The following is a 24,946-nucleotide window of genomic DNA, read 5'->3' on the forward strand; positions in this document are numbered from 1 at the left end:
TTTTGGTACCTGTTATCTTTGTTTAATCAAAAGCTAGAAAAAAGTACTTTACATCATAATGTCATAATAGTGTAATTTAATTGTATTTTTTCATTATAGATATTATGGAGTAGCATAATTTTAGTAAAAAGGATTATTTTTTTTTCTGATCAAGACATTCATGTAGTAAGAGATTTCATCTCTGGTGTGGAAAGATTGCAACATTCTGTATGTTATGAAATACTCAAGTCATCAGTGTAAAGGGACAGTGGTGAGGCATTTATAATTTCATTCACCATTCACTTTACTGCTCAAAAGTTACAAAATAACATTTTTTGCCACTGAACAAAATTTCTGTTACTTTGTTTTTATCAGACATTATTACACCACATTAGTTGTAGAGATAAATTTAGCTACTTTGACAGCCTTTGCTGAGCACTCTGCTCTAGAAAACTTACTAAATAAGCATGGGAAAAGTCTGAGGGAAAAGACCATTCATAAATGTTTAGGTGTTTTATAGGAATAGCTGAAAAATTGCAAGAATTTGAAGCTGTCTTTCAAAATATTGCAAATCATTTAAAGTTAATTGATGGTCTTAGGAAAATAGGTATATGTTTGGGTATCTACTATTAGGATGACAGACAAAACTGTGTTTAGCAACCTTTAAGCTTAAGTATGGGTCTTAGCCAACCAAAAATCAAGATACTAATTTGGGATTATATCTATGTTAGCTGCGTGTTATTTTGTGCTTTCTCAGATACCAAAATGCCGACAATCTAAATGTCAATTGGGAGCAAACTTTGTTGATTAATATATCAACTTCAGTTATTATATATGGATATTTATTTTATATATATATGTATGTATATATTGCTGTTACATTGAAATGTCTGTGGAGATCCTTTGCATCAAGCTGAGGTGAGAGTTTCAGGCACCTGCAGAGACAAAAAGCCTAGGCCGTTTTTAGGGGAAAGTTGGATCAAGTTGAAGGGAAGAGAGGACTTGAAATTAGGCTGGAGAGAAACGAGTATATATGCAAACACTGTATTTTGGCATTGGAGTTGAAGTTAAATTTTTTGAGGAGTTGTAGATAGTGTTTGAAATTCAAATACTAAATCTGGAGCTGAGTAGGAAGTAACATTTTTCATTTTGCAGGAAGTTGGATTGTTTTCTTATTTCTTCTATTCCAAAAATGAAGGGGGGAGGAGGGGAGGCGGAAGCTAACTGCATAATAAACTGGTTCATTGGAAGTACAATCTGTTTGGATCTCACAAAAAGATTCATTTTCATTTTATATTAAGTATTTTATTCAGTTTTTTGGTGGTTTGTCTTATGAATGCTTGTAAAGACATCAGAATGAAACCTTATGGTACAGGACTCCAATTTAAGCTGGTTTGTGGGTTTGTTTGTGTTGATGGGGGATTGGTGTGTGGTGGTTTGGTTTTTTTTTTTTGGTTTGTTTTCTTTTTTTAATTTACACTGATTCATTTCAGTGAGTAATCGTTTCCCACTCTGCTTGAAAACACTTTGTCAATTTTAGTTGCATAACTTTGGTGCAGATACTTATAGCTGTTGAAGACAGCTCTGGTAAAGTAAACATTAATTTTTAGATTTAATTTTTTAAGCACATTTTCTCTCAGTTTCTAATGTAAAGGAGGTTTTTTTGGGTTTGGTTTTTCGCCTTTTTTTTTTTGTTTGTTTGTTTCTTCTCCTGAGCGTTTTTGTTATTCCCTAATGGGAGTATGTGTCTGTGTGTGTTGATCTTCCCTCGGAAAGGAAAACAGGACATAGTAGGAGACAGGGGATGTTTCTTGATTTCTGAGTTGGAGATAAAGGTAAAAAAGCACTTTGCCTTTCAGATTTGACTTTGGCATAGAACAAAAATGCTCTCCAAGTATTACAGCAAGGCAGAGATTACTTTGTAAAAGATCTGAAAATGCTGAATTTTTTTACCTAATTGCGTAGTCCAGCATGGATGGGAGAGGATATAAGGCAGAAGACAAAACACTGAATTTTTTTTTAAGCAAGGAGCAGAGGAATAAATCTAAAATCAGTTCAAGGTGTGGGGAAACTGGGACATGGTATTGTTTTTCCATGTACTCTGCAAATGTGCTGCCATTTTAAAAACCAAATCCAGAGAAGAAAGAAAATGCCAATTCAGTGTTCTGATCAACGGCAGTGCAGACATTGTGAAGGGAAATATGTAAACATAGTGTTTACATACATATCACTGTTTAAATTAGCATGGGTAAAGAAACTTCTAATTTGAAAGCTTCCTGTCACTTTCGTATGTAGATCTGCTTTATCCTTTCTTGTTTAATATGTCATCAAATCGAGAAGGCAGTGCAGTCCTATTTCATAGTTAATCAATGATTTATTCAAGAAGTTACTTTTAAGTAAAAAGGATTTACTTTTCTTTGAAATTGGAACATCTTAATCCTTTGTGGTTTTCTCTTAACGTTTCAAGTGCTGTATGACCATCTGTGACTTTTTTTTCTGTTTTTAATATAGCTCATCCAGTTGATTTTGAGTCACCTTACAGTACCAGACCTGTGTAGACTAGCACAAACTTGTAAGCTACTATATCAACATTGCTGTGATCCTCTACAATACATTCATCTCAGTTTACAACCTTACTGGGCAAGGATTAATGACACATCTCTGGAATACCTACAGTCTCGCTGCACTCTCATCCAGTGGCTGAATTTATCTTGGACTGGGAACAGGGGAGCCATCTCTGTTTCTGGATTTAGCAGGTCAGTGCTAAATGTACAGAAGTATTTTGACAAGCTTTGTTTGCAGAGCTGCTGCACAGTAGTTTTGCTAAGTATCTGAAACGTTATTAAAAGACAAGAAACATTTTTGATTTGCTATAAAAGGTGTGATTGTTATGATATAGAAAAAGACAAGAGCTAAACCAGTGAGAGATCTAGATATAGCAGCAGAAGTGCATTTTAATATGTAGAGTCTGCATGTGCCAAACCACCTGTGACTGAAAGGCTTTTTCCGAGCGGGAGCAGTGTTTTGCTTTCCTCTGGGCTTCTAAAAAACTCCCCTAAAACCAAGCTGTCCAAAGGTCCATTTCACAAAGAAAATATGGTTGTTTTTTGTACAGATGAGTCATCAGTAGGACTGTATTAGAATGGTGCAGTAATAAACTGATTACAGTGCATGCTTACAAGGTATGGGCCCTAAGTAATCACTGGAGGGCAATGTAAATGCAAATATTTTCATAAAAATGATTTAAAACATTAGTCCTGTTGGGAAATGGGGGGTTTGTATGTGCATCTTCCACTGAGCTGACTGTGCTGTAGGTCATTAAAACAGCAAATTTGCAGGATTTCTTCTCTGTATAACAGCCGTGTTCTCTGCTTTCTTAAGATATCACTTCTTGCTGCTTTGCTCGTTTGCATTAGTTAAACAGTATCTATCAAAGCATTTCATTTAAGCAAAAATTGCTGCTTCAACTAAGAAGTAATCAGCAATGGCAGGTGAAAGCAGAACTTGATTGATAAGAAACAGATGTTTAATATATCTAAAAAAAAAAAAAATTGTCCTAACTCTCATTTGTTTTCTGAATAAAAAGGTTAAATCAAGTTTTCAAACTTTTTATTTCCTTTGCCGGGGTGCCTTCCCTGGGGAAGTAAAATAATTTGAAGAAATACTTTGTTGGGATGAGAATGTTGCTTCCTTTTTTTCCTCACCTTCCAGCTCATAATCTAGGAGCCCTAAGCTCTTTTGTGCTTGTTGGTAGAAAAAGGAGGCAGCCACCAGCTAGTTTTTAAATGGGGTAAAAGAGATAGGCACCAGCTAGCTGTTAAATGGGGTACAAACATTTCTCCTAAATTTGGATTTCATATTAGATACATTATGCAGATGATAAGTATGCAAGCTTTAATTGAGAATTCATCTCTGAAATCATGAAGTACTTGCTTTCTGATGCCTAGCTATTAAATCTGTGTTTTGAAAATTTAAAGTATGTGCATCTTCATGGCATTTTTTTAGATTTTTGTGATTTCTTTTTTTTTGTTGCTGTTGTTGTTTGTTTTGTTTTGAACATGCAGGTCTGCTAAAAATTTTTGTAGTCTTCAAAGAAATGAATTTCCAAATTCAGAGAATGCTAAACTTTGCAGTTCTGGCATTTCTGACTTCCAGTTAGTTGAAAATGGCTTTATTGCTAAGGACTACTTTATTTTTTACACTTCAGTTCTGAACTAATAGCAGCACTTTTGTGTAGTCAGCATTTCTAAAATGATAAATAGTCATTGTTTGACTATTATATTAATAACCAGTGCATAAACATGGTCAATTTATATTCATTATAATCAGTGATATTTATTTGTAACAAAGCCAAAAGTGTTCTTGGACATTGATACAATTGTGAAGTTATCCGTATTTCTAGGAAAAAGTATTTCTTGGAAGAGATGTGCAGTCTGGGAATGGAAGATGCAGTTCAATCATAAATTTTTGAAAAAGGGTTGTAAGCTAAATAGTTTTCAGGTGTGACTTCTCAGAATTTTCACTTCTGAATCAAAAATTCTCCACTGTAACTAGGCTTGGTTTTGAAAGTTTTCTTTTTCCTTATACAGAAATAGTTTTGCAACTCTTTGTTCTGTAGAAGTGTCTTTTCTAGTAATATTTCCAAACATAAATTTGTCAACTTTGCTGGCTTCCAGGAAGGGAAAATTTGCTGGTCATTTGCTGTTCAAATATCTATTAATACAGGAGACCTCTTAGAACAACATTTGCTTTTCAAAGCATTAATGTGGCTTTCTGCAAAGAAAAGAGATGATGAGAGATGGTGTTCCTCAAAGGAGAAATCTGGCGAGTAATGTTTAGTTCTATTGCCCTGGCTTTCATCAAGATACCATCACCATGTGGATATTGCAGCATCCAGAACATTTAGTCATGAACTCCCATAATTTTTCCTTTTGAACTTCTAGATGTTCCTCACCCAGCCTCACTTTTGGGAGATGTTATGCAAAACAGAGTTTTCAAAGAATGGAGGTACTTTGACTTTCTTAGGAATTCTGTTTCACGGTTAAATTTTTTTTGCAGTTTATTCTTCAGAATATGAGTATTGCAGATGATGTTCTCAGCTGACAGGATAGGGTTCATTGCTGCTTTTATCAGTTACCTGCTGATGTTAACTGGTACTAAAAACTTAATCAGATTTTTAGACTGTAATTGTCCTTTACAGAAATTAAATACTTATGTATTTCTGTCTCTATACGTGACAGTAGAAGACAAGTACCCCTACATTTATTAGTGTAAAATATTCTCTTGCTGCCTACTGTGTGAATGTTTCTGAATCAGCGTGTTGGTTTCTTTTTATCCTGCTCTCCTTGACTTCTTCTCTAGTCTTGGCATTTTCTGTTTCTTTCTGCAAAGGAAATTTCTAAATAAAGCTAATAGCATACCAAGCTGCATCTTTTATTCTGGATTTAATTGGTGAAAAAAACCTCTGGTAACCTGAGGTTGAGTTGAAACAAGCCTAAATTGCTTATTCCAATACTTCAGGTTTATAAGTTTTGTGTTAAATTGCTGCATAAGCAACCAGGAACAGCTGCCAAGAGAACTCTGCCTAGAAGTTTTAACAATTTGAAGGAGGCCAACCTGTATTTGTCCATTCAAGGAGGAAAATCATTATTTGCTAAATGAAATTTGTACATAACTTCACAGACACTACAAATTGTGGCAGTATAGAAATCGCAAAATGCTAAAACTAAAATACCTTATTCTCATAGATAACAGCATTTCACTTTTACAGGACCTGGGGTTTTTTTGTTTATTTTTGCACTTTTTTCAGCATTTGATGTTACAGTTGGCACTGTTGAATTCAAAACTGGTAGAGTTAGTTTTATTCTTACAACTGTACAGTTTAAGTTATGATTTCTGCAAGTCAGCTCGTGTTTAAATGCTGCTCTTACTTGAATTTTATTTTCGCAAATATCTTTCCAAAATGTTTTTATCTGTGGTTTCGAAAGAAGTAGCTTGTGTAAATCTGTGTGTTCCTTTTAAAGATATATATAGACATGATTGTGAAAAAGAATTGAAAATGTATATTTTCTTGCAGAAAGTTATTAAAGTAGAAATTTTTTCAAAAGAGTTATTTTAAGACTGAAGCTAATACTTCAGCTATTATCATGAGAAGATAGAATGCTTCAGGCATATGAACATCCCAAGGCAAAGCTGAAGGTATTTTAAGTTATTGATAACATCTACTCCTCAAGGCTAAAAATGACTACCGTAAATTTTTCATTTCAGCATATAATATAAATTAACTAAATTTTATCATTTGGATTGAACTAAAAGTGTATGGAAAAGTGAAAGACAAATGAAATGAGTATCTGAGCAGTCTCAAGTGTCTGGAATGCAAAGTGACAGGGAATAGCAAAGATTTCACAGCAAGTGTTACATAAGCAGCACTGCATTTCTCTTGGCGTTAGAGGTATGGTGATTTTCTTCCTGCCAGGGAAGTATCAGTGTGGGAGGGTAAGACCTATATGGGAAAAGTGTGGCAAGTTGACTGGAGGTATACTAAGTATCAAGATGATGAAAAAATGTTCTGAGGTTTAAACAGCTCAAGAACGGTTTAAAAACAGAGTTCTGCATGCAGATTTCTTTGTATCGTTGATAATGTCATTAGCTTGTTTAAACTCTTCTGCTTTAAATATCTGAGGTATTAGGATTTTTATTATTTCTAACATTTTAAACTGTGAAAATGAATTAATAGTGTTTCATTTTCAAGTTAGTCAGGGAGTGTTTGCATGTCAAGCACATCCAGGAATATTTCTTCAGCAATTTTGTTGTTAACGTTTGAAGGCTTTAGTTCCTGTTTAATAGAGGTGTATTTTGTCAGTGTTTAACTTGGTGAGGCTTGCTCTGAGTCAAACTAGCAGGAAGGTCAGAGAAATTACTGAAACATGCATCAAATAGTCACAGAATATAGGAGTAATGTCTGATTCTCAATTTAAGAACCATGTCTGTCTCTTGCTTTAATTTCCATAGCTTTTTAGTAAAACCTAGGATTGCTGTAACTGAGATTAAGTAATAATGTTTGTTTTGCGTGACTTATTGAAATGTTTCATCTGTGTTGAGAAAAGCACAAGATCATGTACTTAATATTCTCCCCACTTGCATGCAATGTTTTAAGGTTGGCTGACAAAAAAGAAGTGTAATACATGCTAGAGTGGAAAATAACGTTGTAACAATTAGAATAGCTTAGAGGAAGGGAAGGTGACTTCATTTTAAAAACAAAATTATTTTACTCAGTCTCACTCTCAAGTGTGCACACTTGCATGCACCAAGACAGCAGAGATGTGTCTCCAAAGCAATTTATCTAGCGTGTAAGTCTCACCAGCCAGTGCCGCTTATGTCTTTCATCTCCTGATCTGCATGTCCGGAGAAACTGCACATACATACGTTCAAGGATCTTGATGACCTCCTAATTTGACTTCCACGAATACACACTGCTCTATCAGCTCTTGTATTGTCACTGAGAGGCACTTCTTACCGGGGCATGTACTGACAGGAAAAGGGGGAATGGCTTTAAGCTGACAGAGGGGAATGGTTTTTAGCTGACTGAGGGTAGACCTAGATTAGACATTAGGAAGAAGTTCTTCCCTGTCAGGGTAGTGAGACACTGAAACAGGTTGCCCAGAGAAGCTGTGGCTGCCCCATCCCTGGAAGTGTTTGAGGCTATGTTGGGTGGTGGCAGTGGATGTTGGAACTAGGTGATCTTTAAGGTCCTTTCCAACCCAAACCATTCTATGATTCTGTAATGTAACACTACAAGGGAAAGTGCTAAAGAGAAAAAAATCTATCCAGCCCTGCATTGTTCATAAATGGAAGTTGCTTCCTGTCTCTGCAACACCAAATTCAGTAGTTTGTATGTCAATGACTACAAAATGAGTGCATAAGATATTAAATGAAAATAGATTTGGTAAAATCAGAATGATTGAAAACTGTTGGGATAATTGTACTAAAGGAGTACAGTTATACAAAGTGGCTATTTCTGTTTAGGAAGATTAGTAGATGAGAGAGAACTGGACTGATCCCTGCTTGTTGAAGAGTTTTCAGTAACCTTGAACCATGGGATATTGACTGAGGATCATTAAGCTAACAGTGAAGTCTAGGTTTTGGATCCATGCAGTTCCATTAGAAACCATTGGAGCAAATGTAATGTGTTTAGCACCCTCACAAGCAGATGTCTAAAGGTATTTTGAGAATTCTGTTTGGGAGGTCTTATGCAGCCGGTTCTGACATGAAGGATGCTATCTTTTTTACCTTGGTATTTTAATTTTGGATCATCTTTGGCTCATGCAGTATGCTTAGACATGAATTACAAGATTGGAAGTTGTTAATAGACTAACCCTATAATCATGATGGTTTAACATCACCATGACCAAATAATGTCCTAACAGATATATTTGATGTTTCAGAAAGATTTCTATAGAACTAACTTACTTCCCTGAAGCTGAAGGGAGGGGGGAGGGGAAGAATGAGCAGCAGTTCTTAAAAGCAGGTAGAAGGTGATGGAAAGTGAGATTTTTTTTTTTTATTTTTTTTTTAAATTACAAACAACTCCCCCCGCCTCCCCCCAAACAAATAAAAACTACCACCACTGTTCCTCAAAAAAAACCCCCAAGCCAATCAAACACACAAGAGTCTTGAAATACTGCAGTCTGGAATGAGGACAAACTGTGAGGGAAAGGCCCAATCCAGTGTCTAGCGAAATAAATGTGCATGTTCCCATTATTCTAGGTTGTTTAGTCATACTTCATAACAAACATGAAGGGAAATAGCTTCAGAAATTGTGTGTATAAAATATTGATTAAAAAAAAGGCAGAACTAAAGGGATGGATGGCTGTGCAGAAAGGAAGAGAGACTAAAAACAGGAACCAGTCAGTCCTCAGTGATTAAAGGAGAAATATATGAAGAAATGTTGATTTGGGTAGAAGGTGCTTTTTTGGGGGTTGTTTGTTTACAAATGAGCTAAGTCAGAGAGGCACCCAGTGTCTGGTAAGTCTGAGAACTGAAAGCATGAGAACCCATGTTCTACCTTGCCATGTGGCTTTGGAGATCCATATAGAAAGACTTTAGCAAAAACCTCTGTCCTGAGCAGCCTGTTTAGTGCAAGCAAAGATTGGGTTGTCGGATCGTTCAGAAAACTCTGCAGTTATGCCTGATGTTCTCTGCTCTGTGCTCATTGGTGGCTTCCTCAAATTCCTCCTTCTGTTTCCATTCATCTCTTTGCTTCATGCCTGTCAGCTCATTCTTGTCCCTGCTCTGTGTCCCTTACACCCTTGCCTCTATGTTAAACGTCTCCTAAATAACCTTTTCCAAAAAGGCAGCAAAGTCATGAAGCGCAACACTCATTGCTATTGCTGTGTTTGCTCTGTCTGTGTGTTTCAAGTGTAATGAATTAAAATAAAATGTTATGAGGATAGTAATTCCTCAAACTGGTGAGCCTAGAGTTCTTCTCCAAGACGAGGGGGTTAACTGAGTGTTCCACTGACCTGGCAATGTTAACTTTTAATAGTCCTAGAAGGAGTAAAATGCTGATCTGTAGCAACATTTATGACAGCCAAGCCATGTTAAATTACGTGGCAGTTAATCTAACATCCATTATTGTAATGGAGTAATTAATAAAATATTTATCTGTTAGCAAATCAAAAGCTATAGGTATAATAAGTGGTGACTGACAAGGTTTTATGGAAAATATCACCATTCAAACAAACCTGATAATTTGTTGATGAAAGAAGCTGCGTCAATGTATTGTTAACGTACTCATTAAATAGAAGAATTGGCTAATTGGTAATCAGCAATGAATCCATATGTCTCTACCCTGATTTCCATGGGATTTCCATCTTGTGTTTCTCCATGGCAGTGTTGAACTCTAAACCGCTGTTTTAGACTAGCAATAATGCTTAAATACCTGATGTTAATGTTGTGAATTGTCATGTCATTTCAGCTCTGACACTCCCATAAGAAGGCTTACCAGTCTAGGTGAATCCACTGTATTTAGGATGAAAACAGCAAATAAGTGCTTGTGTTTGATTAAACTCTGATTTTACAGGCTAAAATAAATTCTAAAGAGAGACTGCAGAGTTAGACAAAAGTAGTGGAAAAGTAGATTTAAAGGCCATGCTTAGCTGAACTCCTGTGGCTCTGGGGCTTATGTCTCTCATGTCTCAGCCCTCTCTTTGTTTCTGTTTGCATAGGCTCATAGAAATGCTGGATGTTAGGGGCCTCTGAAGTCATCTCCTCCAAGCTCCCACTTGAAGTACCAGTGTCCCCAACACTAGATCAAGTCATTCAAGGTTTCCAGTGACTCTTGGAAACCTCCAGGGATGGAGATGCTACCCTGGAATCTTCTTTCCCCTCTGTATTGCATAGGGTCTGCATGATCACACTATGGCTGCCTAACATGCAAGATAAAAGGAATAAGGAGAGGTGATGATGAATGGCAAGTACGACTTGAATGAGTAATATAAAAATAAGGGAAGAAGGTTTGAAAACTTGGATCTTGAAAGACAGGCTTCAAGTCCTGTGCTACTATTAGTGTCACTGAAGAATGTCTCCCTGAGTATGTCTGCTTTGGAGACCAGCAAATGTTTCGTCCTATGTTTCAGCAGGAGCGAAGTCTTGGGAAGGCTAATACCTGTTCAGTTATTGCACAGGAGTTCTTGTGCAAGCAGAAGCCTGGTGTCTCTCTGGCATTTCCGTTGTATCAGTTAAGATACATATACAAGAAATAGTACTAACTTTGCAGTGAAAGTGTCAGAACATCAAGCTGCTTTTTCTGCATGAAGGATTTTGTAGCATATAACTGGTACTAGAGCAGATCAGAACATTAAGAGAAACTAATTCATGCTGTCTCACAAGTAGCTGTATTATTCTAGGAAATAACAAGGGGAACTCATTGCAGGCCATAGGTTAAGAACTTATTTTTTTTCTGCTGGAGAAACTATTCAAATAAAGTATAACAAAATCACGTGGGATTTTTTTTTTCCCTATTAAATATCAAACTTACAAGCCTAGTGATTGATTTACAGTTTGAAGGTTATCTTTGCAATAAAAAGGGACAAGCTTATGCGTTTGTAAGTAAAACTTGGATTAGATACAGTAGAGCTTGTATTTGTGACACGATCTCTGACAGAAAGTGTAATTCATGCACAGACCAGAGTTTCCAAAATTTTTGATATTTTGTCTTCTAATATCTTAGTTTTTTATAATTCTGATGAAATTCGTGTGAAATAGCCCTTAGGAATCTCTGTGTCTTAGAACAGCTACAAAGTGTTGATTTTGACTACTTGTTAATGAAAGGAACCAGATATTTGTCTGACAGTCTTAAAACACTTCTCTTGAATATTTTGATTTAAAAGTTTTTGTTTAACCTCATTTTTACATTTGCAGATTTTTCTGAGATAAAAGAAGTATGAAATTATTGGTGGAAACTTGCAGGCCATTGGCTTTGGGGAACTGTTTAAAAGCATTTCAAACATTATCTGTGTTGTACCTTGCTCCATTGTCTCAGAATAAATAGCAAGAATGAAGCGTTTTCTGTCTTTCTAAACTGAAACAGGGTTTTCAAGACTGACATTAATTTCATAAAAAGCCCTTTCCATACTGTTTTCATCCCTAATGATTCTTTTGCAATTTATTTGCAAGGTAGAATTGTTTCTTTAAGACTGTTTTAGTGATACTAGCCTCCTTATGCTATGTACAGCATTATATAGCCTTCTGTGTTTCTTAAAATGTAGTCAAATACTCTTTTGTGCAAAATATTCTATAATATCTAGGTTATGTACAGTATCAATGTTGAGGAAACAATCTTGACTAACTTTGAGTTTTTAACATTGCTCTCTAACTCAACGCCTAATTGGTTTGGTCTCTTCTGGATTTGTAGAGATTTGATTCAAAAGTAACTTCTTCAGAGAGGTTATGATTAATTTACTTCAACCTAATCAGGTTTTCTGTTAATTAACTGAGGTGACGTAAGAGCTGTGGTCTGTAGGCCTTTCATTGTTGAACTGTTTCCTGATTTACATGCTTAGAGTCTGAATACTGTTAAAGCTTCACCTGAAAGTATGTTGGTTTTTCACTTAAAATATGGGGTTTTTTACAGGTTCTTGAAAGTTTGTGGCTCTGAACTAATACGTCTTGAGCTGTCTTGTGGCCATTTCCTCAATGAAACATGCTTGGAGGTCATTACTGAAATGTGTCCAAATCTTCAGGAATTAAATCTCTCATCATGTGATAAAATACCACCTCAGGCTTTCAACCACATAGCCAAAGTGGGCAGCCTAAAGCGTCTCATTCTCTACCGAACAAAGGTGGAGGTAGGAACAAGTATTTTAACCTTTGCAATAAATACTTTCAGTCCTGGTAAAGTTGTATTTTAATTTTTTTTCTTTGTTAAGAAGTGAGTTAGAATTTTGCATGTAAATTCAAAGGTAAATTCAGCAAATTCGAAGGTAATTTCAAGAAACATAGGATTTTTTTATTTTCAAAATAGCTTCTGGGTTTAAAAAAATAAAACAAAACACCCACAAAAAAAAAAGTCTGCGTGTTTTAACTTGTTAAAATTGCATGGGAGAGCAGTGACTTTTCACCAGCTGTTTTAAGCAATATAGTAAAATCACAAATGTGAAAGCTTTGCTTTTGTTTTTTTTGAGTATACTCCAGACAGACTGTATTTTGCAAAAATATTTGGGAAATGATCGTGTTTAGTAACTTTAATTCTCAACATTCTGTCCTTAGAATGACTTGCTAATTACTGGGTGCCTAGTGTCTTTGTGTATTAGCAGCATTTGAGACATGGAACACAGTTTTTTTTTTAAATACTTTTCATTTACAGAGTAAAAATTACTTCTTTATACAATTACTCAACTGCCTGAATCAACATTGTTATTGTTTGCTGCAGCACATTTCCTAGCTAAAATGGAACGGTTTTGCATACTACAATTGAGAAGACTGTTGTACTTTACTTCATTTTACAAATGTTGTATTCTAGTAAATTCAATAGTTTGAATCAGAAGCAATTCCATTCCTTCTCACTAGCTACATTACTCATGTAGTACAACCTTCATGCTCTGGTTTACATGGAAGCTCTCATATTTGTGCTACTCTTGTTGCAGAAGCTATTGCTTAGTAGAGCTCCAAAATGGATGGAAGAAAACATGTTTCTGCAGGCTTTTACCCTAGCTTTTAGTCCTAGGTTAAACATTTTAAGGGGAGTTCACTTGTGTGTGTTATTTCTGCTTATGATTTTGGTACACAGTAGTAAGGTTATGACACTGGATTGTGTGAGGTGTTATGCTGTAGAGTAACAGAAGAACTGAAGCTGGAACAGTAGGTTCTGTCTACTAGATGTCTAAAGCATCTGAAGTTACGATGCCTTATTTTCATTTATTAGCAGTTCACACCTAAAACACATGCTACAAAGTTAGTTGCATCTTCGTGGGTTTTTTTTTGTTTTGTTTTGGGGTTTTTTTGGGGTTGTTTTTGTGAATCATATGTATGTTTGTGTCCAAGGTCTAGCCTAGCTGTCTATGATGGTGATTTGGTAATGCAAGGTAGTTAGATTAAAGAGTACGCTACCTGGAGTGACTGGCGTTTGCTGTGGGGTATGCAGGCAGTCACCATGAAGCCAGTATCCCGCAATAACTTGTACTTTGTGATAGTTGCTCCGTGTATTGAAGCAGTTATTATTTTCTTCAAACTAAAAAAATACATCGGTGAGCCCTGCTTTTAAGTGCCTTTTCTATAGAGCTGAATCAGTGCTTTGAGTGTATCTGTTCTATTTCTAGATCATTAGTCTTTCTGTAAATCTTGGATAAATCGCCTTACCTCATTTTGACTGTGGGCTCTAGTTCAAAAAGCTTTTTGAGATCCAAGAAAGATCGTTGTACCAGGGGTAAAGATTGTATAATTTTAAATTATTTTTCCCTACTGTAGATTGATCATAATCTTCTTGATTGTGCTGATGTAACTTCTAAAGTTTGAGACTTCATGCTTGTAATAGTGCAGCAGCTGAGGTGTACTCTGAAAATGATTGGTAACTGTTATTTCTCAGCTATCACTTTGCTGAACAGAGCTTGAAATTAGACTGAATGTAGGTGGTAAAGATTTCCTGACTTTAAGCCCTCAAATTGTGAAGATTCATTTCTGTCTTTAGTGTGTATGGACATGCATCTGCTTGTAGCTGACAAGAACATTCGTAATCAAGCTTACTTAAGATTGTCCTTTCATTTTGTACATGAGTATAAACAAAAGGCACTGTTGTTAACAAACCATGGAAGAGAAATTTCTAGAAATTTAAAGAGGTAAAACTTAACAATATAGATCGTGCATCACAGGTGGAAGAGTAAAAGGGAAAGAATTAAGATGTAGCATAGGATTTGAATTAGAGGATTAGAGTTACAGGAGTCTCAGATTTGTAGAAATAACATTGCCTTTCTCAACATTAGCTTCTCTTGATGCAAGCCTTTGGTTTTCTCTACGAAATAGGCTGCCATTCCCTCTGTACGCTCCAGCTGGTGCAGAGGTGCTAGGTAGTAAGTGCTGGCTAGATGCAAAAAAGACAGGATGGATTGATCAAGCATGCTCTGAAGTTATTTAGATTTCTTTAAAACTTGTCAAAGAGCTGTAATATAGCAGTGTTCTTGATTTTTGTGAAGTTTCTGCTACTGCTGGTGCTTCATTATTGGTGCTTCTGAGAAGCAAACAATGGAACAATGCTGATGTTTAATCTAGAGCTTGGCATTGAACTCTTGCCAACTGGACCTGCTCAGAGAAAAGAATATGAGGCTATGAATCTGCTAAGAAAAACTGCTAACTGCTAACAAGTATGTGATTATTAAGAAAAAGTAAGTCAGAAGGTGGGAAAACCAGAGCTGGTGTGTGTGTTATGGACCTCTGTTAAAGTTCTGTCTCAACCCCCTGAAAAAAGAATCCAAAATAAAAATCTCTTCCTTCCATTTAGTCCACCATTTTCCTAAATAAGTGGTTTGCTTTATTTCTGGGGAAAAAAAACCCCAAACCAAAGAACAAAATAAAGCACCAGATCTCTTGGTCTAAATATTCTTCCCGCATCGTATTCTAGAATGGTAAAGGTACAGGTCCTACCGTAATTATCAATGTGCTGTCATTTTTTGTGGCAGAATGATGGCATCCCTGTTCATCCTGTGTTAACAACCTTGATGTAAAAATGGGGTCATATGCTTCTGATATTACTGGACATTTGGAGCTAATTACCAAAATATGAAGAGCGAATGAACATGCAGAGAGCAAGTAGGTAAAAAGTTGACCAAAACAAATTCTCCAGTGGGATCTCATAATTTTCTTTGTGAATATCTTGCTGCATGATTAGAGACAGTCACTGGAATTAACACAGCACCACTTAATTCAACACTTAAGGTGAATTATTTAAGCAAAGTGATCATATTTTTAGAAAGGGGTGACACTAAAAAGATCAAGAAGCGCAAAACGTGCCCCTCTGCATGTTATTTTGTGATGCCAGTGAAAAAAGCAGTAATTTTCCTACGCATTTTCCTACATATTTTCCTTCACCACAGTTGTTGATCTCTGTTGAAAATGCAGTGTTATGTTAGAGCACATCTGGGTAAATACAACTTGCCCTTTGATTGTGAGTTTGAGTGTGTGATTAAATAACATAGGATATGGGATGAAGATTCATCATCCTTTTTGTCAGTATGTGAGAAAGCTGTTTGGTTTTGCATTATGCATTATAAAGTACATAAAAAGGAATGGTATTTTGATTAAATTAAAACAAGTTCACATGTACTTGCCCAGGTGTAGGATTTCCTTATTCAGAACTGTGTCTTACAATACCCTTTTCTTTTATTTTTGGTTGTGGGTTGTTTTTTATGCTAAAAAAAAAAAAAAAAAAAAGAGATAAAAACTGCTTTCAACATTTAAATTTAAAGTATTTATTGTACTTTTTCTGTTTATATGGTTGCTATGAGAATAATGAATGAATCCTGAGATCATACTCTGGAGAAAATTGCCTGCTGTTAATGATTTCTGTGTTGGGTACAGAAAAAACATATTCTGAAAAAAATGAGAAGTTAATGAAATTGACAACATATTATGTACTCATCTGAGCAGTTGTTATATGACAGTTTCCTCTTATATTAGCAGGAGTTTTTTTAATAGGTTTTGTATTTAAAAATATTCCCATTGCCTCTGTAATCAAAGCTCCAATTTTTAAATGTACATTTTTAGTGAAATGAGCAATTCTGATATTCTGCTCCTTACTGCACTGCCTTGCTGTTTTGGAAGATAGCTGTACCATCTGGGGGAGTTTATGGTCTTTGGTCCTAACCTTGCTGATTCTTAAGGCTATATGTAATGTTATTTCCTTGACTTATTGAGTGCAAGTTTCTGTGTACAAAATCGGTTTCAAACCTCTTAATTGAAGCTTCCAATACCCTTGAATTATTCCAGCCTCTGTGTTACAAGAAAAAAAGTCCAGTGAATTTCAGTAACTTGTTTCAGGATGAACAAGGAAAAAAAAAAAAAAAATTTTCCTGCATTGCTGTCCTCCTCCCCACTAAGTGCAGCTCATTTTTCCAATGCTTTATTTCATTGTTAAAGGTTTCATTCTTAAAGGTTGTTTGATTAGGTGTGTGCTAGAAATAATTTGTAACTTGCTTTGAGAAACTAATCTCAGCATTTTATAAACTTCTGCTAGCTCAGCACCACTATTATAGACATGAGATTTTTGTGCTGGTAGTTTTGGTATTTACTGATACACGACTCCTTAATATTTATTCATTGAGAGTGTATTCATGGCATAATTTAAGCATTAATTGGCATTGATACATTTGAAGAAAACAATGAACAATGGAAGTATTATTGTATACAGTTGGCTGTGCACATCTTTATATGTTTATGTATGGTTTGTGTATGAATATTATCTTGATTCAATGCTTGTCATGAAGTATTCCATTCCTATAAATACTGCGGCCAAAATTGTATTTTAAAGAAACCAAAGCCACAATTACAGTAGGAGAACTTGACAGTCTCCTTATTGCTGAATGTAAATTTTAGTGTAAAATTATGTATTTTGTGTTGCATGATATTCTGGACTACACTGATAATATGTGAAGAAAAGGTTCTTAAAGTTTGTATTATGATTATAATTGCAATACAAAATGAACTAAATTTGAATCAAATTCCAGTGGACAAAAGACTTTGCACATTTTTTAAAGTAAGTATTGTAGTATAAATTATCTCTGATAACTTTAGCCAAGAGCAAATTTGGAACTCAGGTAGCTGTAAGAGAGGACACTAGAAATCTAAGATACCAAGAAGAGGCATCAGAATCTTAACAGTAAATATAACAAGAGTTCTTATTTTCTTATACCATTAGCAATGAAAGAGTTAATGTTGCCATAAGATTTTTCTGCCGTTTTCAGAAATAACCTGTTATGGGTCATTTTATACTTCTGAGAGCTATTGTCTGAGGTTTTTCAGCTTGGACAGAATTTCCTTGGCTTGGGTACAAATCTTTAGGATTAAGAGTTGCAAGCAACTAGTGGAGAAAAAAAAGTGAAAGCCTCTAGCTATAAAGTGGATTCTTGGAAGGAGGTTGAGCTAGTGATGAATAATTTTGCAATAAAGGACCCTGATGGTGCTTTCTGATCCTGTGTCAGGCTCATAGGTCTGAATTTGTCCGTTTGAGCCTGTAATATGAAGAGTGAGGGGAAAGAATGAGGGTGTAAAACAGATTTGCAGGCATAAGCAAGGGCATAATTTGACCAAATGAAGCAAAACCAAAATACAGTAATTGAATTAACTACAGACACTATCACTTTCATTGAATTAATTCAGTAATTGCCGTGTTGCTGTGTCCCAGTCCCTGCTGTGTCCCTGGCACTGCCAAGTAGCTGTAGAGAACAAAAAGGTGCCCCTGTGTATCCTGAATCCCAGCTTGCAAATGGCGCTGCACCTATTTGTGAGGAGGCAAGTGTTTTGACTTTTGAGAAGCTACATCTGTACTCAGTAATAAGATTCGTTACACCTTATTTCCATGTACTCACATTCTTCCCTTAACTGATGCTCTTGCAGTGTTCATATTGCGTCTGTTTTTAAACCTGTGTTATAAAGTTTTGGAGGCAAAAGTTGTATCACTGTCCAGTTCTTAATCTCAAAAGTGGTCCAATAATCCGAGTACGTTGAGGGGGGAGCTGATTTTTAACAAATGTATTCCAATTTTTAACAAATGTATTCCAATTCCAATACATTGTTTCTTTCCATATTGTATCTTCCAATGTGGTAGCTGATGGATGCTTGAGGAAGAATAGAATTCCTGTTCTGTTGCCAGCTTAGAGGGTAGCGGTTTTGCTGCCATATTTATTTTGAATCTGTAAATGAAAATTGCCTGCATTAATGTTTCTGTCCAGAAGGCATTACTTAAATACATTTGTGATTGTGGTAATAAAGGGCAGGATGGAGGGTTATCCCCTTCTCAAACATCAGTTGAAAAGTGTGAAAGGCACTGGTTCCTACATCTGCTGGCAGCTTTTTTTTCAACCTGACTGGGGAGGCCAGCTGAGCTTGGAGCCAAGTGGGCTAGCCTGAGCAGTCTCCAGAAGTCCCTTCCAATGCTCAGCTCTTCTGTGGTTCTGTGCCTTGGTGCTAATGGCACTAATGGAGAACTTAACCCATGAGCTTTGTCCTCCTGATCTGTGGCCAGGACAGTGGCCAGCTGTGAGATGCACTTCTTCTGTGTGCCACACTTTTCCTGTCAGTGAAATTTGCATAATAGCAACCTTTTCAGCTTGTAGCTGAGATAGATATAGAAGATTGAGATTCTGTGATATGTATGGTACTCTACGTAGGGGTGTGTATAAGGACTTAAAATACTGTACCTTGATAACATGCATTCCTAAGTAGCAGGAAGTTCAGTTAGTTACAAAGCTTAGCCTTTTTCTTCTGGAAAAATTTAGAAAAGGATTGCTAAAGAAAGCTTGCTTAGGAGGTATAAGCATTTCTGCAAAGTAAATAATTGGAGGGTTTCAGTGGTTATCTCTGTCTAGCACTACATGGGTATCTGTTGTTCCTAAAAACTTCCACAAAAACTACCTTGTAAAGGATGAGGTGACCTCTTCTATTTGCTTCCTCATGAAATGACACCACGTAGTCCAGGGAACTGGGGGACTTAAGCACAAAACAGTTTTGGCCACCATTTAGTTCTAACTTGGTTTGTGATTCCCTGCCATTTTAACATTTTATTTAGCTGAAAACTAAGTTAAAGAGAAGTGAAAATAGATGAGATAGAAAGAAGGTGAACAACTTGAATAGCTTTGTAGACATCTAGATCCAATTTTAGTTTCCAGAAACAGTATATTATGTATTTTGTGTGTTATTGAATGTTCATGTACTACCCCAGTATGTGTTCTTTCTGTCAGAAATAAGATACTGAGGATAAGTATTTATCCTTAGAACTCAAAATCTTAGAAATAATCTGTAAATAAGTGCTTTCTGGGAAGATAACACGATTGGAAACTTTTCCTGAAAACTAAAAGTAGCACTGCATAAGTATCTAAAATTCATTTTGTGTTCGTTTTTAACTGGTTAAACCCAATGACTCTCATGCGCTTATAAGCACACGTATCGTCTCATCCCTCTAAACCTCTCAAGTTCCCTCATATCTTTAACGTAGTTGTTTCAAAGTATCATAGAACCAACAAGTACATACTGAAATTATCTTGATGCCTTAAAATACTGGGAGGGTAGGAAAGACCAGAAGTGTATTCTACAGTTTTTTTGATGGAGTGAATTAAGGTAAGGACTGTATTTCACCTTCACTATACGTTTGTTTCTGCATTAATAATGTTCTACATTCTGTTTTCTGTGAGAAGAATTGCTTTTGGGACTATTGTAGATAGGCTTTTAGATGCCAAGGTACAATACCTTGAAATCCACGAAGTAGATTTTTTTTTTGTTGTTGTTTCTTTTTTTACCTTTTAATAGGCAATATTGATTTGCCCTGTTGTACCTTTCAAAATTAGGGTTTTTTTAATAGAAGTTTACAAAATAGAAGTTTACAAAATTCTGGCTTTGCATCGAAAGTGTTTTTTAATTACTGTATTAGAATAGCAGATGCCAAGTAATTTCTGACATAGTTCTTTCAGAAACTGTGCCAAAAAACCCCCCCAAATCCAAACAGTTTTTGTTTTTTTCTTGTGCTGTACAATGCCAAAGGTATGCGTGTGGGGAAGTATTCTGGATTTGTAGAGATTTTTAATTACTTCTGACAATCTTAACAAAATTACCTTTTACATTTTCATGAGGTGCTTGTAATTGCAAATATTTATAGCAGTAGTGGCACTCGTTGAAATAAAATTGTCTGCTTTCATCTGAGGCTTTTCTTCTTTGGTTGGTTAGGTTTTTTTACCATGGATAGTCCTAGTCTGGTAAAACTTCTTTTGGTGCAGTATCTATGAAATAGAACTTCACTGGCTTAAGATAAAGACTGTGATAAATTATAACTGTAAATTTTCAAATGGTTGATGGAAACACCAGTAAAAATGTTTCTGCAGTATTTTTACTACTAAAAGCCAAAATCAGAGAGAAGAACTTCCTGAGCTGTGTTACTGGGGGAGGGGAGGGAAAGGACTGATTGTTACTGGTTTTATTTTCCAGGGAGTCTTACTAGAACCGCCTTTTATCCAGTTTTACATACAGAAATAAATTGCCATTCCAAAGGTGTAATAGCTGTAGTCTTAAAAATAATTCAGTGATGTACTGACATCGGGATTGCTTGCCTCTGCTTTACACAGGAACACGTAGCAGTTGCTATTCACTACCATATTTCTGGAAGTTCTAAAGCAGAATTAACATTTAGTTAAGTGTCTCAATTATTTTCTCTGAAATTAGAAGTAGTTTGGCTCATTTTCTGAAATGTTTTGGCAAAAGTTGTATACATCAATTTGTAGTAAAAAGAGGAGAAGCTTGCTATGTGAAAGAGGACAGTTCGGGATGTTTCCCTTTGGCTGCTATTTTCAGAAGGGAGTCTCTCTCCAAAGGCTCAGCAGTAGACCACAGCAGCCTTTTTCTGTCTGAAGGTGATGATCACATCATATGTGACCTGTCTGTATTAAACCAGCATGTGTTTCTTAGCTGCCTGCATGTGTCCCCTCTATTAGGTAAATTCTTATGGGGAAAACTACTTTGCTGCCCACAGAATCACTAAATGTTGCACTCTTCAGAAACACATCCTTGGTGAAAACTAAGCTCTTGTTAAAGAGGACAGGTCTTACCAAAGGAGGTTTGAACTGTTGGCATCAAATTGGGAAGGGGATAAACTTGCAGTCATTAGTCTGCCCTTCCAAGAAGTTCAGTCTCAATTCCGGTAGTCAGGCCATTCTAAAAATTTCCAGATACCCTTTTGATTCAGATTACTTGATCCCAGTAAATAACGCATGTGAGACAATTACCTCAATGTCAAGTAGTAAATACGACACTTGTGATTCTGTTCTTGATTTGCCAAGATCTTGTTTGTAGTTTTCCTTAAGCGAGTGGTGGCTTCCTTCCTCTCTGCTTTCCCATCTTTTCCCATGCTTTCACATCCTTATTACTAGATTTAACCTTCCTCATTCAGGCAAGGTTGAATTTTGTGTCTTGGATTTTCACTCAGATAATTAGTTGTTACTAAATGCAACAGTATTGTCAGGTGTTCTGTTGGATAACTGCATAGTATCAAATGTTTGTTGTCATATAGTAATTCCCAATTGCTGTATCAAGTTTTAGCTAAATGTGTTGAGAAATGTACAAATTGTGTACAAATGATTTGTACACAAACAGCATGTGACAGCTAGTGATTGGGGACTGGATATTCAGGATTCCACAGTTCTTTGCTAGCCAGCTGATCAAATCTTTTGATGATTTCCCTATTTGTCTTATGAAAAGGTTATCGTGGAATGAGATTATCTAAATATGTTATCCAGTACAATTGGTTAATATACTCCTGAAGACCCTGATTCTAACCTAAAAGCAAGTATTTTTTACAGTAGTTTAACATAGATCTGTAGAGTAAGATGAAAATGCTACCGAGAAACCCCAGTAAATATTGTGATAGAACCTGTTATTAAATATAATCACCTTATAAATTTATATGCAAAGGCAACTCATTGCAGAGACTCTTCAAGATGCATTTTTTGATGGAGAGAGAAATAACTGAAGTATGAAAATGAAATTGTTGTCTTTAGGAACATTATTAATTCTTTGGTATTGTGGGAAAAATGCAATATTTTTATTGTGGTGAGCTTGCAAATGTGGGCATGTTATCTGATATCTGCCTGCAACTAATGTTATATAGGTATTTGAACGTAAGTGGAGACAACAGGGTTTGCAGGGGGATGAGTCAGGGAGGGCTTGAGATGAGGTCATCACTTGGAAATTAGAAGAAAAAACAATACAACTTTGTCCTCTCATATAATGCAATTGGGAGGAATGGGTATTAAAGGAATGGGTTTTTTTTTATATGCCTAACTTTAATTTTTAATGTTAAAAAAAACCCCAAATTTAAGTCCTGCAAAGAGGTTAATGGGAGAATTAGTAACTCTATGATTAAAAACATAGCAAGGAAGGGAAACCATATTTAAAGAAGGGAGGAAGCAGTCTTTAATGAGACTTAAAGATTACCTTCAGGATTCACTTCACTGAAAATCTTGAAGAGAAAAATGCAGGAGAATAAAAGTTTTGTAAAAGATTTAGACTCTCAAGTTGTTTCATTGAGCGGCTGGAAGAATTCCCAACTTATGTCAAACAGTTCTTCTGAGAAGGGGAGAAGACAGCCCTTTGTTTGTTCCCAGCATTAAAAAAAAAATTAAAAAAAAAAAATTTAAAAGCAGGTTTTAAGATTTCTCTATAAAAAGAAAGTTATTAAAAGGTGCAGACTGTTTCTTCCCTACCCCAACCATAAGAGTAAACCTTTGTTGGGTTTTTTTTTTAGCTCTTCCTTTAATCTTATTTTCATGCCTTTAATTATAGTGCAGCCATTATGTGATAGCCATATTATAGTGCATTTGTATTTCTTTTACATCTTTTGCATGGTTTTTTTTAATCTTTGACTATTTGACAATGAAACTACAATGAGTAAATAATCTAATATTCGACGTGCATCTTTCACAGCTGAGCCATATCTGCCACAGACAGAAGGTTTTTCTGTTTGAACGGATATTGAGCTCAGGCATCAGTGTTGGATGATTTCCTTATCATACTAACATCAGAAGTGATTTGTACTTCCTGCTGGATCATGAATGCAAAAAATCCTGAAAAAAAAGTCAATCAAGATTCAGTCTTGCCAAGTGTATTGCTCTGGCACCAGTATTTGGTTTCTCCACTGATGGGTTGGCTGTGCAAACCAGCAACACTCTTGAAACATCTAAGTCAAAACTTACGTGCAATGTCTAAGGTCTTTAGAAAGACAGGTAGAATACAAGTTATTCCAGTATCAGCTGTTGAAGTGTACACAACACATAAATGTTTTCCAGCCTGCCCTATATTACATTATTTCATGTTTGGGCAGACCTCTCATCTGGAGTAAGTTATGATCTCAAGCAGTAATCTAATCTCTTGTCCAAGGCAGGATCAATACTGTTGATGTCCTTTCTGACAGATGTTTGTATGACCAGTTCAAAGACTTCAGAGACTCTTCAGGCAGTCTGCTCTCATTTTCTGAGGTGTAGGGCTAACTGCCATTCCATAAAATATTTCTGGAATCTGCTCTGTAAGCTTGTGTTTAGCAGCAGTATCATATCCTTCTGATCAGTTTGATGTCAAGAGCCTTCTCTCTTAAAGCAACTCCTGTGCTGTATGTTTTCCTCATCTGGAAACACATTTCCTGGAATGGAGCATTTCGTTTGACCCCCTTTGGACTCTTCCTGTAGTCTGTGCTATCTTATAAAAATTGATTACTTCAGTAGGTTTTGTTTTGGCTTGGATGGCAGAAGAAATTTAAACCACTAAAGCCATGCCATATATTACTCCACAAAAAATGGTAGCTCTTGTTTGTTTTCAGAGTGGGTTTTTTTTTTTGTGGGTTTTTGTTTGGTTTTGTTTGGGTTTTTTGTTTGGTTGGTTGTTTTTCTGTTTTGTTTGTTTGGTTTTACTTTAATTATCCACTCTTTTCTCAGTCTCTGTGAAGAGGAACAGGTATGAAGCCAAACCATACCTTTGGTTCAGGGAAAACTCAAAAAATCTCCAAACTATGTACGTCTCGACTCTAGGCTCAAGAATGGTATTACGTGGGTAGTCTTTGATTTGACTGTCTCTGCTTGGCTGAGAAAGTGAAATTAGACTCCAGGTTAAGGCTCACCAATCCAGAATTTAGGTGGCCTCTTAGCTGCTGTTGTAAAGCACTCTAACATCTGAAGTTTGGCCTATGTTACAGCTTCGGGGTTGGGTGGTTGCCTTGCTCTTCTACTTTGCTTAAATAGGAGTGTTATCGCTCATCTTGTATTGCAAGTCAGAGAGATGAATTGTACAGACAGATGGCTTGAAACAGACAGGTTATTACAATGATAGTCCTTCTATATGTAGTACATATGGATTTTGTGAGCTGCCATTCTCTTCTGCTATTTTCATGTCTTTTGCCACCTGGATTCTCAATTGACTGAGGCACAACTAGGCATGCACAAGGGGTTTTTTTTTCTTCGTTCTTGACATATGCAAACCCCACCTCAGTTACAGAAGAACAGACACTGCTTCTGAAAGAAATCTGATTTGTTGTGTGTAGGCATGTGTGCACCCCAGAAGAGGAATTAATATAGCCAGTATAATTAATGTTGAGTAAATAGTTGTTTACACTTGGCCTTGACTTGGCAAGATTTATGATGGTACAACATGGTGTTCTACCAATCTTCCTTCTATTATTCACATTCCTAGTACTTTTTCTTAGATTGTTTGGGATTTTTTTTAAGTAATT

The 24,946-nt window shown here is 36.0% G+C and overlaps 1 protein-coding gene across 6 annotated transcripts in view; it reads left to right on the forward strand.

The window, feature by feature from the left end:
- The window catches only part of FBXL4 (F-box and leucine rich repeat protein 4), a 61,801-nt gene that overhangs the window by 21,162 nt on the left and 15,693 nt on the right, over positions 1-24,946 (forward strand). For all 6 annotated transcript variants that reach the window (XM_030489349.1, XM_030489353.1, XM_030489354.1 and 3 more), the window contains exons 5-6: positions 2,491-2,735; positions 12,113-12,326. In XM_030489349.1, coding sequence (XP_030345209.1) covers positions 2,491-2,735; positions 12,113-12,326 — 459 coding nt within the window. The remainder of the gene's footprint in view (positions 1-2,490; positions 2,736-12,112; positions 12,327-24,946) is intronic.

Source organism: Strigops habroptila, chromosome 6 (assembly GCF_004027225.2).
Source record: "Strigops habroptila isolate Jane chromosome 6, bStrHab1.2.pri, whole genome shotgun sequence".
Lineage (NCBI taxonomy): Eukaryota > Metazoa > Chordata > Aves > Psittaciformes > Psittacidae > Strigops > Strigops habroptila.